Raw genomic sequence first — 13,506 nt, forward strand, 5'->3', positions numbered from 1 at the left:
TGGAAGAGAAAGAATGGTTTGAAAGATAGAACACTTGATTCAGAATGCTACTGTCCATTTTTACTCATTCTTAACAGGCAAAAAGCTGGAATACCTATTAACATTCCCTTACTTGCAAAACCTTTTGGCATGCTTTAGTCTATCATTCACGGATCCCCCATTTTAAAAATCTCTCTACAGTGGCTTCAGACTATGGGAGCTGTTATGCTACCTGAAAACTGTGTTATTACCATCTCTCTCTTTTCTCCACAGAAATGCATCCTGAGCTACTCTAACTTACATTTTAAACAATTAAGATGAAAACAAGATATAGTCTCACTATCCTTACTTTATGTGGCATTACTGCAAAAGTTTGGTAATACACATAACCTTTAAACTTTTTTCAAGAGGTTTTTTTTTTTTTTTTTTGGTGGTGGGTAGTTTGGCATTATGAAGCTATTATATGTTAAGCAAGTTATGTGCCAAAACCATTAATATAAAAGGCTCAGTTTAAAGAAGGGACATATCATTTCATGCCGAGCTACAAAGAAGCCATACCTCAGTTTCATCATCACGACTGGTCCAAGACCAAAACTTTTCATATCTTCATACCTCCATCAAACTACCCTCATTTCTTTTTAGATCTCTCAGCTAACACTGACCTGCATCAGATTTGAATATGACCACAGGGTGAGGGGATATCTTTCAGGAGCCATTAAATTTCTGTACTAAAAGCCTTACAAATCCTTTTTATTTGAAATGGTTCTATATTGTAAACATTCTTCAAAACTTGCAACAATACTGTAAACATTCCTCAAAACACATGCAAAAAAATAACTCAGAAAACTGAATACATTTTAGTGGCACAATAAAGATCACACCCACAGGTACAGAAGCTGATACACACTTCACACACTTTTTCCTACTCACCTTGAGATCTCTATGAACAATATGCTTTTGATGGCAATACTGCACTGCAGATACTATCTGGATAGAAAACAAGTCCAATTATATAAGTGACATCTCAAAGAAACCAGAGTTTTAATCACAAAGTTCGACATTTTTACTAAAGTTATGCACTCAGACCTACATAACCAACTATTACAGTGACCAACATATTTGGGGAAACGCTGCGAACTAACTTAGGTGTTTGTTATTTGATCTATTTTGTTTCTACTACACGTGAAAGAGGACTTTGTTTTTCCTGTGTGGCTAATTATAGACCAGTAGAAGCAATGACTTTCAGAAAGGTTACTGAAGTATTTCCATTCCAATACTATATACAGCCATAAAAGCTTTCCCTCTAGACTGAAGTTTTCCAGGCCCCCTCCAAAGGTGATTTTTCATTCTGCAGCATGGAGAGAAAAGAGTAAGAAATGGGCTTAGGTATTAGAGAAACGACTGGGAAACAGCTTGTTTGTCAAAACTTTTGCAGTGAGAAGCAACTGTGGATCTGACAGATGTCTGCTGTCAAAGTGCACATGGTTTACTGTATTTTGTATATTTACAAGAAGAGCAAGGTCAATGGAAAAAACACTATGTCTCATGTGTAACAGAGTAATTTCTTCCATCATAATTTCCAAGTATCATTGAGTTTTTCCTGCTTTATATAGCAAGCTATATAAGCTATTTACACAGTACAATGTCCTAAGTACATTCCTTTAGAGTCATAACCATTGCTGCAGAACTCTACATGTATGGAAAAGCTTATTGTTACATGATCACAAATGCGGTCAAATACATTTTACTGTCATGCATACGTGGTCAGAATTGAGGTAGATGTTACAACTTCTTAAAAGTGGAACATAAAGTGCACATAAAAGTAATTTACTGTAATAACTACACTTAAATGATGTATTTCCATTTTTAAGAAGATGTCCAAGACAGAAAGATGAGGTATCATTACTGTTACAAAAATAACTCATCGTCAGACTGCCCAGCTAAGCGTACGGATCCTCCTGTACTAGTAAGAAGCAATAGTTCTTTCTCCCAGTATTTAGAGTAGGTGAAGGTAAGGCTCTTGGTAGGTCAGAGACCTGACTGACCTACCAGTCAATTTTGTATTTGACACTTAAACACCAATGTTACAGTCTTTGTGCTCCAGTATTACTGAATCACGCACATGCAAAAATGCCACCTTAGAAACCAAGCAGTTTATGGAAAGTTGAAATATTTCCATTCCCCACCCTTTCAATCTGTTTCTGCTTGTTCCTTTATATATTGGCTCCCTCTTACAGACTCCAAGTTCAGCTTTTTACAGTTACTGAAATTGCCAAAGTGCTCCCACGCCACCACTTCTACCATCCTTTTGGTTTTCCTTCCTTTCGTCTCCGCTACCACTGCTTTAGTGCCAGTCACGAGCTCACTCTGCAGGGGCTTCCAAGGCTGACAGCGTAACAAACACTTCAAGCTTTATTCAGGACTGCAGAGACATGGCACCATACCACTTGCTCTTAAACTGCTTTCACTCCAGCTAAGAGCGGAAGGTCTAGCAGATGATCAATCACTAGTTTCCTTTATAGATGCTTTTGAACTACTCTGCATTGCAACAGAATAGCACAGAGACTGCAGAAGTGAGGCCAATCTAAATGGAAGGGAAATAATGCAATGCATATGACATTAATAATTGAAGAACAGCAGTCATAACTGAATGAAAAATAGCACAAAGCACGGCTGCACTGGATTGACTCCCTTGTCTTCCATCTTCCATCACTGTTTCCACTGATAGCTCCTTCATCCCCAACCTACTTGAGTGTGAGAAATTTGCTGATGCTTGGCAGGTGGGAAGAAGAAGGAGAGAAGAGCAGACCTTTTTGCTAGAAGCAACAATTGAAGCATTGAAATTCATTTTTTGGGAGAGATTCTGTAGAATCACAGGTTTTAAAGAACAAGTTAGAACAAGTTATCTCTAGGCAGATAAACTATTCTTCATAAGGATTAAACGACAAAAGGATAGATAAATCACCTCTCAAGGTCCCTTCCACATTGCTACAAGCATTTTTTCTTACTGGAACATGCAAGTCAGATGTATTTTGTGGACCTTTTTTATTTTCCAAGATCTGTCCTAACATCTACTTGCATTAAAAATTCTAAAATCCATCTGCAGGAAAACTGTGGGAAGACTAAAGGAGGCCAGATCTAATTGGCTGCAGTAAAGACAGGGAATTAATACACATGAATTTTTGATTCAGAGGGTTTCCCCCTGAATCAGATTTTTCTATGGAAAAAATATTGAACCAGAACCACTTGTAAGTCTGTAATAGGGGAAGGAAAATGAGGTGACATTAAGAATGCAAGACATTCTGGATTTGAATTTCTCACACATGGCTGCACAAAAGAAGTTTGAAATGGAGAACTGCAGAGCATAGCTGTATTTTTAGTGTTTGTACCCTCTCCCGTGTTCCTTGTCAAGCATGACATTGTTTTTCCTGCTATAAATCTGAACTACGCGTAACAAACTGCACTAAAAAAGATTTATTCCTTTTTTTTAAACAAGCAGAAGGAATTATCAAGTTCTGCTCTTTGCCTGCTAGAAAGGAAGTGCCTTCTCAGATAAAACACAAGTGTCTTATCACATCTACTGAAATCACATCTACTGAAAGAAGAAATATGACCTGAAAACAAGATATAATACAACCTACTGTAAGAACTCAGCTCAATACCACAGCACCACTGTTGCTTCCGTTTAAAGAGAGCCGCTCTCTGTTAAACCAGTTAGCAAAACAACCAAAAAAACCCAAACTAATATGTCCTAAGTCTCTAACATAAAAACGGCTGCACTGAATCAGCTAAGAGGCCTGCAGAGAACATTCTCCCTCCAACAATGGCTACAAGCTATATGAAGCTATTCTGGGACCACAGTAAGGCAAAATGAACAGTTTTATGACCTGTAAACCCAGTAAGATCTAGTTTCCTCTGACACTGTCCCACAGCCAGAGTCCTAACCTCTAATAAATGCCAAGCTCTGATGAAAGTTGCCTGACTTCTGTCCTGCATGCATGCTCTTCTCTCTAGCAAAGCACAATGAGCTAATGCTATAGTATTCTCTCTTGGAATAACCCAAGTTTCTCTTGGGTTATTACTAAGGTTCTCTCTTTTTTGTCCAGCTGCTCACGCTTTTGAAGCTTTTGAGAACCTCCCATCTTTGAGATCAAAGTCCTCCAAAATTGGTTGAGCTCAGTAGCCTGAAGTCAGCCGTTAAGGAAGGACAGAGCACAGCTGCCTGCACCAGGAGACAAAACTTGTAAACTGTGTATTTTGGTGTATTCAAACTATGTTTCTGAGTATTTCAGTGAATTCAAGTGAGGCCATCTATGTATCTTCATAAACAGCATTTACCCTACCAATGTGAAAAAAAAAACAAATAAAAATTCAAGCTGACAATCTGAAGTACATAAAAATCAGCTCTGGGTGGGTCAAACACCCAGCTCAGCAGGTAATCACCTTTTAAATTCTTTCCCTTCACATTTGTTTTTGAAAAATGAAGCTACATATATCTTGTACTACCCACATTATCCCATAAAATTAAGCACTGAGTGTACCTGTAAAACATGTTCGACCTGTTCCCACAACCTTTCACTTAAAGGGGAGTTGAATTGTTAGGAAAAAAAAAGGGTTAATTGCTGAACAAACATGCAATTTTCAGTGGAATTACTGCAAGATCTTTTTCCACACAGCTCCTGACAAAAGAAACTGAGGATCAAGAGCAGAAAACCATACCAGTAGAAGTTTTCAATATTCACATCTGAGAGAGAAGAGCAAATCCTCTCAAGTTACTCTGAAGCTCTTCAAGTGACATTACAAAGAGCAAGGCAACAGCCTGGGATTTAGAAGAGATGGCTGATGTGGGAACAACTGCTCCACAACCTATCACATCTACTCCAACACAGCACAGAAACACACACCAGAAACCCTCAGTCACAAAGGAAAGCCTTCTACCTGCCGGTATATGAAAGGGAGGGAAGCAGCTTTAAGAAGATATGCAAGATGTTGTTAAAGAGAAAGAAAGAATTTTCCTTACTACCAAGCTGTATAACCCCAGTTATGACAAATCACTTCTGGGGACATGAACTCTGCAGCTGCTTTGACGCTGTCCTGTTTATTTGTTATGGCTTTTTTTGTTTTGTTTTTCCTTTTTCTTCCAAAAGATTAAAGAGGGTAAATACAAGATTTAAAGAGACGAGATTAAACAAAGGAACAAGGATCTCACAGATACATTCCTTATGTTGGGTTAAATACACTTCTGTTTTTCTGTACTTTCATTGCTACTTTTTGCTTACATTGCTTTCACACAATTCTTACTGTATGACACAGAGGGAGCAAAACAGTTGTGGCAGTTTCCTAGTTCCCAAATTGTTCCTTTTGGTCACACTACCTACACTAGAGAAGTGTAAAAGTTTTCTTTATAGGGCATTTTGTGAAAGTCACTGATTAATTTCCTCAAAGTCTCACATATTAGAAGAAGTTTTTTCTGCTTTTGTATGGCTACGCTTAAGAAGTGAAGCTGTTAGAGCCTCCCGACACTGAAACTGACTGCCATGTCATTGCCACAATTCACCAGTTTAAAACCCCCTACATACCATTCAATAAAACACTCTTGTCCCTATTCATTATTTCACTTCATAAAGCATCATTAAGCTGGAGCATAATTTTGATACTTACTACTTTTCACAACATTATCTAGGTTACCCAAGTAACCAAAGGGATGAAAATAAAGTAAGCATTTACAAATTTCTGCACAAGGGCAGAAACCAAAAAGTTATCAGACCAGTCGGATCTGCAATTGAAACTCTAGATGCTACAAGAGCAGAGATTTAAATTAGTTATGCAAAAATATTTGCTATTGTTCAATACCGCTTTACTGTAGAATGGAAACGCTTTTTACAGATCAATGAAATTCAACATCTTTGCAGGGCTAGTTTGTCCATCATAAAGCAAGCTGAACTAACAAGCCTGGAAATTACTTTTCAGTGACTATTTAGATCAACTATTAAACTGCATCTTTTCATGTAAGCGGGTGGATGTGAATGGATCCCTGTTACATGCATTGCCTGTGTTTTGAAACTGGCCTATTTGTAGCCTGTTAGATTTGAATAACTTCCAAAACGTTAGAGACCAGCTGAACTAAGGATATATGAAATCACCCAGTGGAAATGCATTTTGGAATGGAATACACTTCCAAATCAAGCAGTCACTGTGTTCTGGCAGTCCTGGACACCCTGGCACACAGCGCTAAGGAAACTAGCACTACTGAAGGAAACTACCCACTGAAGTACTACTGTAACCCAAGTATTTTCTCATTCAGGGCTACAAGTCCCCAACATGCTGAATGTTACTAGACACTGAACGCAAAGGACAGCTGTTTTACTCATTTCAGCATTAAAAAATTGGGGTTATAGGGGAAGCTGATGCATAGGAATGTAATACATACCTGTCTAAATTTAGCTCTAGCCTCCTTTTCCTTCATTCTTCCATGTGCAACCAGATAGTCAAACACTTCCCCTACAATTCAATAAGAAGATACATTAATGCCCATTTCAAAACGTAGAGATTGTCTCTAGCAGCTGCCCACAGCAGCTTCATTGAAACAACTGTACTTCAAGTTTATGATTACAGGTCAGCTCAAGAGAACAAGGCACAAGTAACTTACTGCACTGTCATCTCTACACAATGACTGACCGGCTATAGAAAAAAAAAAAAATTCCTTCCAATTATTTGTGATAGAAACTGAGCAGCATACTTTTGTTTTGTGACACATACCTCTTCACAGACTTTCTCACAACGATTTTCTTTTACCCCACAAAAAAAAGCTTCATATATGAGAAAACCTGATGATATTTGTAAAGACTGTGATACAAGCACTAGAATTTTTCTTCCTGCGTGTGTATAAAATTGTCCCAATCAAAATCAGAAATCTTAGCTTTAACCTAGGCTTGGAAGAGGTACTTGCAAGGAAGGTCACAATAATAAGCCTAGTCGGACACACTGACATAATCCATCACACAACCACCAGATCTGTAAGATACACTGGGAAGTATTACTTGTGAACAAGCCCAATGTTGTATGGCTGTGGATGACTAGTACTGCTTAAGTAATCTCCTTTAAAGATCCCTTGTGTTTGGGTGGTTTTCCCTTTAGTCAATTTATAGCACATCAACATGGACTACAACATTTGAACTTTACAGGCAGCCAACTTGCCCATGAAACACTGACATGTTTGTGAGAGCATGGGAGATTTTCTTTACTAAAAAACCAAGTCACGTACATAAGAACTCCTAAAAACACAGACTAGTAGGTAGTTTTAAAAATTCTTTGCTAATATGCAAAATTAGTATAAACTTCAGAAGTGGATCAAATATGTAAATTCTCTGAGCAAGAAAGCATTGTTTTGTAGACAGCCACCTCACAAGGGCAGAACTGAGTAACTCCATATTCTAAACCAAGCAGCTCCATCCAACTGAAATAAAAACTCCAGAATCATACAGCAGGAAAAGCAACAACTGAGCAATCTGAGGGAATGTGAGGATTTTCTACAAAATAGCTTACTTCCCTCTGCAGTGTATTATTTAATACCCAACTCAGATGATGCTCCCAGCTGTATTTCACAGCTTTCTTCAAAAACCTTGAAGGAAGAAACCTGAAAACCCCCTTCATAATTCAGGAAAAATGACACCAGAGAAAGAATTGTCCACAATTCATGCAAAGTGACGCAGTTGTAGCAATAGTTTCTTTCATCCTGCAGCCTAGAGTTCATATGCATCATGTGTGACCAGTATCCTGATACAGTGGAAATATGGGAAATTGATGCCTACCACTGAGATTACCGGTGTGCCTGTCTTGAACAAGATGGCACATGCAAAGGGTACTGCTCATGGCCTTTTAGACCACTACAGGATGTACCTCTCAATTACTATAAGGAAGAGCCTCACTGCTTTAGAGAACCGCTGGCCCTTCTTCCTCCTAGAAGCTAATCACTAGATGGCAATAGGTCTTTTCTTTTAAGTCTAGTACCATCAAACAGCACAAAGATTTCTCCACAAACACCTGTACTAACCAATATTTTAATGGTATTCTACAAACTTTGTTTCTGCTTACACAAATCTTGGCTAACCATTTAGGGAGCTGCTAGAAGAAAACATAGGCAGGTAGAGAATCATTACCTGATTTACAGTAATTTATTAAACTTCACAAAATCTAACATCCAAGTCAGAATTAAATGATGATTTTCTCTGAAGAGAGGTTCTCTTTATCTCACTCCCAAAATTAATGAAAATCCTTAACTATTTGAGATTCCCAGCTGCTGATGCTAAAGGGTCACATTGACAAACTGAGTGCTGTTAGATTTTAGCCAGCAAGGAGTAATTCAAGCCCAAACACCTTACTTCTAGCTCTGGTGAAAATGTCTGATATGGCATGACGCATGCTTTCCTCACCCCCACCAATCAGGAATAAATGTTTAAGTTCCTCCTACAGTGGTGTAACGCTAAGCCTACAGTTCTTGACAGTAGAAGGTCTGTGATTAAGGTATGTCAAATGTCATCGACATCTAAAAAACGAGAAATTGCAGTACTCATGCTTTTGAAAGCAACAGTTAAAGAAACACAAAATGTTTCATCTGAACATGTTTTTACTGATTATCTTATACAAAATAGGACACCAGAGGCAGGGAGCCAAATACAATAAATTGAGAAGGTTGGTATTTGTTAGGGACAGGAACAATTGATGGACAAATAAAGATTCCCACTAAATTTCAGTTGTGAAAACAGAGCAAATGTTATTAAATTGCAGAAAGTTCAGAAGTTAATTTTACAAGTTCTAACTAATTATGTTGCACAAAGAAGACCCAGAGAATATTAAAGATTTTGCTTCATATTTTACACTACCATGACATTAATATTTGCCGAAACAGAAAGCAAAACTTTAAAGAAAACAAGTGCTTTCTCCCACTTGGCAATTTGTTTATATGTGTCATCGCAGCATAGTTACTTACCCCCACTTGCATATTCCATTATTAAATAGAGAGTTTTGTCAGTTTCAATGACTTCAAACAGCTTCACTAGAAAAGAAAGCCATTTATTAATCAGTTAAGTAGTTGCAGAAGTATTGTTAACCCCACAGAGAATTCTGTCAAAGAAAGAAACACAATTTGCTTCCTGCTTGACAATATCAGACTATTACCCTAAAGAAGCCTTTTCTGTTCTTAAATGGAAAATACTGTCAACTCATACAGAACAAATTTTCTCAAGAAACAATACTTTGTTTCCCATACATGGGAAAAGTAACTAAGTGAAGCAGAACTTAAGATCTGAGCACCAAAAATAGCCCTTTTTATGCACTGAACTGGCATACATGGTGACAAATGAGTTATCAGTCAGTTTGCTAGCAGTCCCATAACAACACTGTATCATTTCAAAGTATAATCCAAAACAATTTTTTGATCACTTTTTAGTTTTGGTACATATTTGTTTTTAATGAGAGCCTGAATTCAGTCAAAATCGGTATTATACTCAAAAGGAGCAAAATTATCAGTTAGCTAAGCAAATAACAGTTTTACGCAAATGGAGTGAAGTGTTTTGGGTTTGTCTTGTTTGTTTGTTTAAACACACAGCTCTGAAAAAGTATTTATTACTGCTACTTTACATGAAATATACACCCTAGAGCAGAATCACTGTTTAAATTCATACCACAAAAATTTTAACAGTGAAAAAGCTAAACTTCTCCTGAGTTGGAAAAGATGTGAAAGAAACAAGGTACCTATATTTGGATGATTTAAGATCTTCATTATTCTTACTTCTCTGAAGAGCTGAAATAAACATAAAAGAAGAAACAAGTTAATAAAATATGTAACACCCATTCTTTCTAAAGCCTGATCATTTTGATATACTTAAACACAAAGGGCAAATGTTACTATTAGCATATCAGTGAATTTCATGAAATAAACACTTACTGGAAGGAAGAGTTAAATGCCTGCTTCTTTTAACACCCCTCCCCAAACAAATCAACCCTCAAAAAACTGAAAACCACCATGAAGTGCTCCAGATAGCCCAGGAGAGAAGTGATCTTAGCTCTGTGGTTTGCAGACTTTTGGGGCCAGAAAACCCTTATGAGCCCATGCAGCTTCTTGCTGGCCAGTACGTCTCACACCATCTTCCACCCCCTTCACAGAAAATACTGTTTCCAAAGTTTTGTGAACCCTCACCACAGCACCTGTTGCAGACCACTACAGTATGTTACTGGTATGAATTCATCTCTCTTCAGTACTCCATTAAAGCCATGGAACTACTGTGCTACAATAGGAACTCACAGGTAAAAAATCAGCTGCTTATATTGCACAGAAAATGTGTTATCCAACTACACCAGCAAAAAGCGAATTTTTAGGAGAGCTGGGGAAGCGTTCCTGTGAGGCAGGAAGTGTTCAGAAGTGTTCCTGTGAGGCAACTGAGGCACGGCAGCATCTAGTCCTGGGTTTGTCACTGCAGCTCCACTGACTCACTACCAGACTCCAGCCTCCAAGCCTGCTCAACCAGTACAACACGCTGAATGTACTTGCCAAAATTAACAGGACAGAACACGGTGTTTTCCCTGACCCCGCAGACAAAAGCAACATCATTACTTCAGCAGTTGAGTCTCAAAGAGAACAGCCTGCTCCCACCCTCTTCACCATCCACCTTCCCATGCAACAGGATTGTACTGCTTCCATTTATGCAAGCATTGGCGTTAACTCGAACTGACACACAAGGTCCAGCAATTAATTTAACAGAAAAATTTAACAAAACACACAACTCCCCCAAATAAAAACACTCTACCACTTAAATTTCCTGTTGCAGGTCCCTTGCCCACCTTGGCACAGCTATTTTGGCAGGATGGGTGGTGAGTATACCTGCCCATTTGACATCTACCCTAATGCCATTACATCAACAGTGCTGCATCCAGAGACCACACACTGATTGTAAGGATCTTGTCTGTCCCCCCACCCAGCACCAATACCCACGTGAAGAAGGTTTTGCTTGAGTTGTTACTTCCAAAGAGTTCAACTTTGCCTGTCACACAGAGTTAACTCTCTCCTCCTGCAACTGGAGGATAATACAGGAATGACTTATTATTAATAAACCACAACTGAAACCAAAATCTATTACTGATCAGCTGTTAATTATCCTCCCCTCTGAAAACTCTTCTGCAGCAGACAGTTAGAAGATGCACATAAATTTGTAAGTGTAATACTAAAAATGCCATAGATGGTCTCACTGCAATATAAAACACTGCTTTTAATCAAGTTGGTTAATAGCAGATTAAGTACAAGCAGTTCCACTTCTTCTTCCAGAAAAGACACACACACACAAAAAAATTACTACTACTACTATTATTATTATTATTGAAGTGCAAATGCTATTGTATTTGGAAAACCCCAAAAATTCCCTTTAAAATTCTCTTTTTAGGGAGTATGCTATATGGCAATCAAGAGTGTAGCTGTTCTGCTCTGCAGCTCCCCTCATGCCAGCCCAAGACTCAAGAGGGTTGAAGTTCTTAAGCATTGATTATTTTCTAAGAGCACGCTTCAAAAAGCAAGAGTAATCAAGAGGTTTTATCATAAACCTAACATCAACTTCTACAGAAGTACCAGTAACATAACAGATCGTACTGAACTTAATGTAAAGAGACTGAAGCAGAATGGAAGTCCACAGCTCCACAGGAATGCAGACACAGGAGAAAAGAGCTTTGTAAATAAGAGATACCAGCATTGTTATTAACAGTAAGGAAGCAAAAAACACTGCTGCACTATTTGCCTCAGGTCAGATTTCAGATAAAGACATTTAGTATGCCTGGGCATATTACTAATGACTCAAAAAAATCTATAGGTGTACTTACTCAATAAAAGAAAAACAAAGTGAAACACAGGAAACAAACAGAAAACAACCAAAGAGTCAACCCAAAATCTTTGTGTCTTTGTGTCTTTAATAAAAGAAAATGAGAGGTGGAATGTAAATAAATAAATAGGGGAAAAAAAACCCACCAGAATTTGGAGATCAGCTGTTCTAACCATTCTCTGCTTTCTTATGTTTCTGTAAAGGCTAAGATTTAGGGAGCAGTCCTCACTGCATTACCCAACAGACCTTCTTCCCCATGCGAAGAGCACACTACCCAGACACAAAGAAAAACCAAACAGCTTGCCAAATGCATTTACTTACCATTATCCAGGTCTGTGCCTGACACTTTGCTAGATGACAAGCTGTTTAAGTGCAATCAGGATTGACTGATCAAGTAAACTTTTTGGCCATGCAAAATAGTTTCAAAACCTATGCATGCATGTTTTTTTTTCTTCCAGAGAGACAAGTAAATTGCCTTTTTTATTTTTTTTAAATCTATGTTATTCCTGGAGCTTTTTCATATATAATTAGACAAGGTAGACTACTTCACCATCACTCTCTTGATCAGCAGAAATTTAAAAGCAGTTGAATCTGTAACTATTTTTTGCTTATTTTTCCATTCAGTTCTGCTGAACTGGTATATAATATACTTTGAACACTCCGTTAATACTTTTAATTGCAGCTTATATAACTGAAAGCCTCTGATCAGCTTTTAAAGTTTGGAAGAGTTTGCTTAATTCGCTCTCAACTGATTGTTGGTATCTTCCACCCCCAACTGTTGTTGGTTCAGACTCCCACCAAGGGTAACTCCACTGCTGATGCTACAAAAGATTCTAGGCAAAGACAAACATCCTTAGTCTGCTATACAGATGGCTTCTAGATTTCACAGAATCATAGAATGGGTTGGATTAGGAAGGATGTTAAAGTTGATCGTCTAAGTTCCACCTCCCCGCCACAGGCAGGGACAGCTTCCACCAGACCAACCTACCCTTGAACACTGCCAGGGATGGAGCAGACACAGTGCCTCTGGGCCCCCTGTTCCAGTGTCTCACCACTCACATTATAAAGAATTTCTTCCCAATACCTAATCTAAATCTACCCTCTTTCATCTTAAAGCGATTCCCCCTTGTCCTATCCCCACATGCCCTTGTAATAGTCCCTCTCCAGCTTTCTCGTAGACCCCCTTTTGGTACTGGAAGGCTGCTAGATGGTCTCCCTGGAGCCTTCTCTTCTCCAGACTGAACAACCCTATCTATCTCAGCCTGTCTTCATAGGAGAGGTGCTCCAGCCCTCTGATCATCTTGGTGGCCTTCCTCTGGACTTGCTCCAACAGGTCCATGTCCTTCTTATGTTTGGGGCCCCAAAAATTAACATGGTACTCCAGGTGAGGTCTCACAAGAGCAGAGCAAAGGGAAAGAATACCCTCCCTCAACCTGCTGGTCATGCTCGTTTTGATGCAGCCCAGGACACGGCTGGCTTTCTGGGCTGCAAGCACACACTGCTGGGACACGCTCAGCTTTTCATCAATCAACATCCCCAAAGTCCTTCTCCTCAGGGCTCCTCTCAATCCAGTCTCTGCTCAGCCTGTAGTTGTGCTTGGATTGCCCTGACCCAGGTGCAGGACCTTGCACTTGGCCTGTTGAACTTCATGAGGCTCTCAGAG

At 38.8% G+C, this 13,506-nt stretch overlaps 1 protein-coding gene across 21 annotated transcripts in view; it reads right to left on the reverse strand.

Moving 5' to 3' along the window:
* MARK3 (microtubule affinity regulating kinase 3) overlaps positions 1-13,506 on the reverse strand; it is a 62,387-nt gene that overhangs the window by 26,060 nt on the left and 22,821 nt on the right. For all 21 annotated transcript variants that reach the window (XM_030481266.1, XM_030481269.1, XM_030481263.1 and 18 more), the window contains 4 exons: positions 9,733-9,781; positions 8,969-9,034; positions 6,410-6,480; positions 910-966 (listed from right to left, as the gene is read on the reverse strand). In XM_030481266.1, the coding sequence (XP_030337126.1) occupies positions 910-966; positions 6,410-6,480; positions 8,969-9,034; positions 9,733-9,781 (243 nt within the window). The remainder of the gene's footprint in view (positions 1-909; positions 967-6,409; positions 6,481-8,968; positions 9,035-9,732; positions 9,782-13,506) is intronic.

This window comes from Strigops habroptila, chromosome 4, assembly GCF_004027225.2.
Source record: "Strigops habroptila isolate Jane chromosome 4, bStrHab1.2.pri, whole genome shotgun sequence".
Lineage (NCBI taxonomy): Eukaryota > Metazoa > Chordata > Aves > Psittaciformes > Psittacidae > Strigops > Strigops habroptila.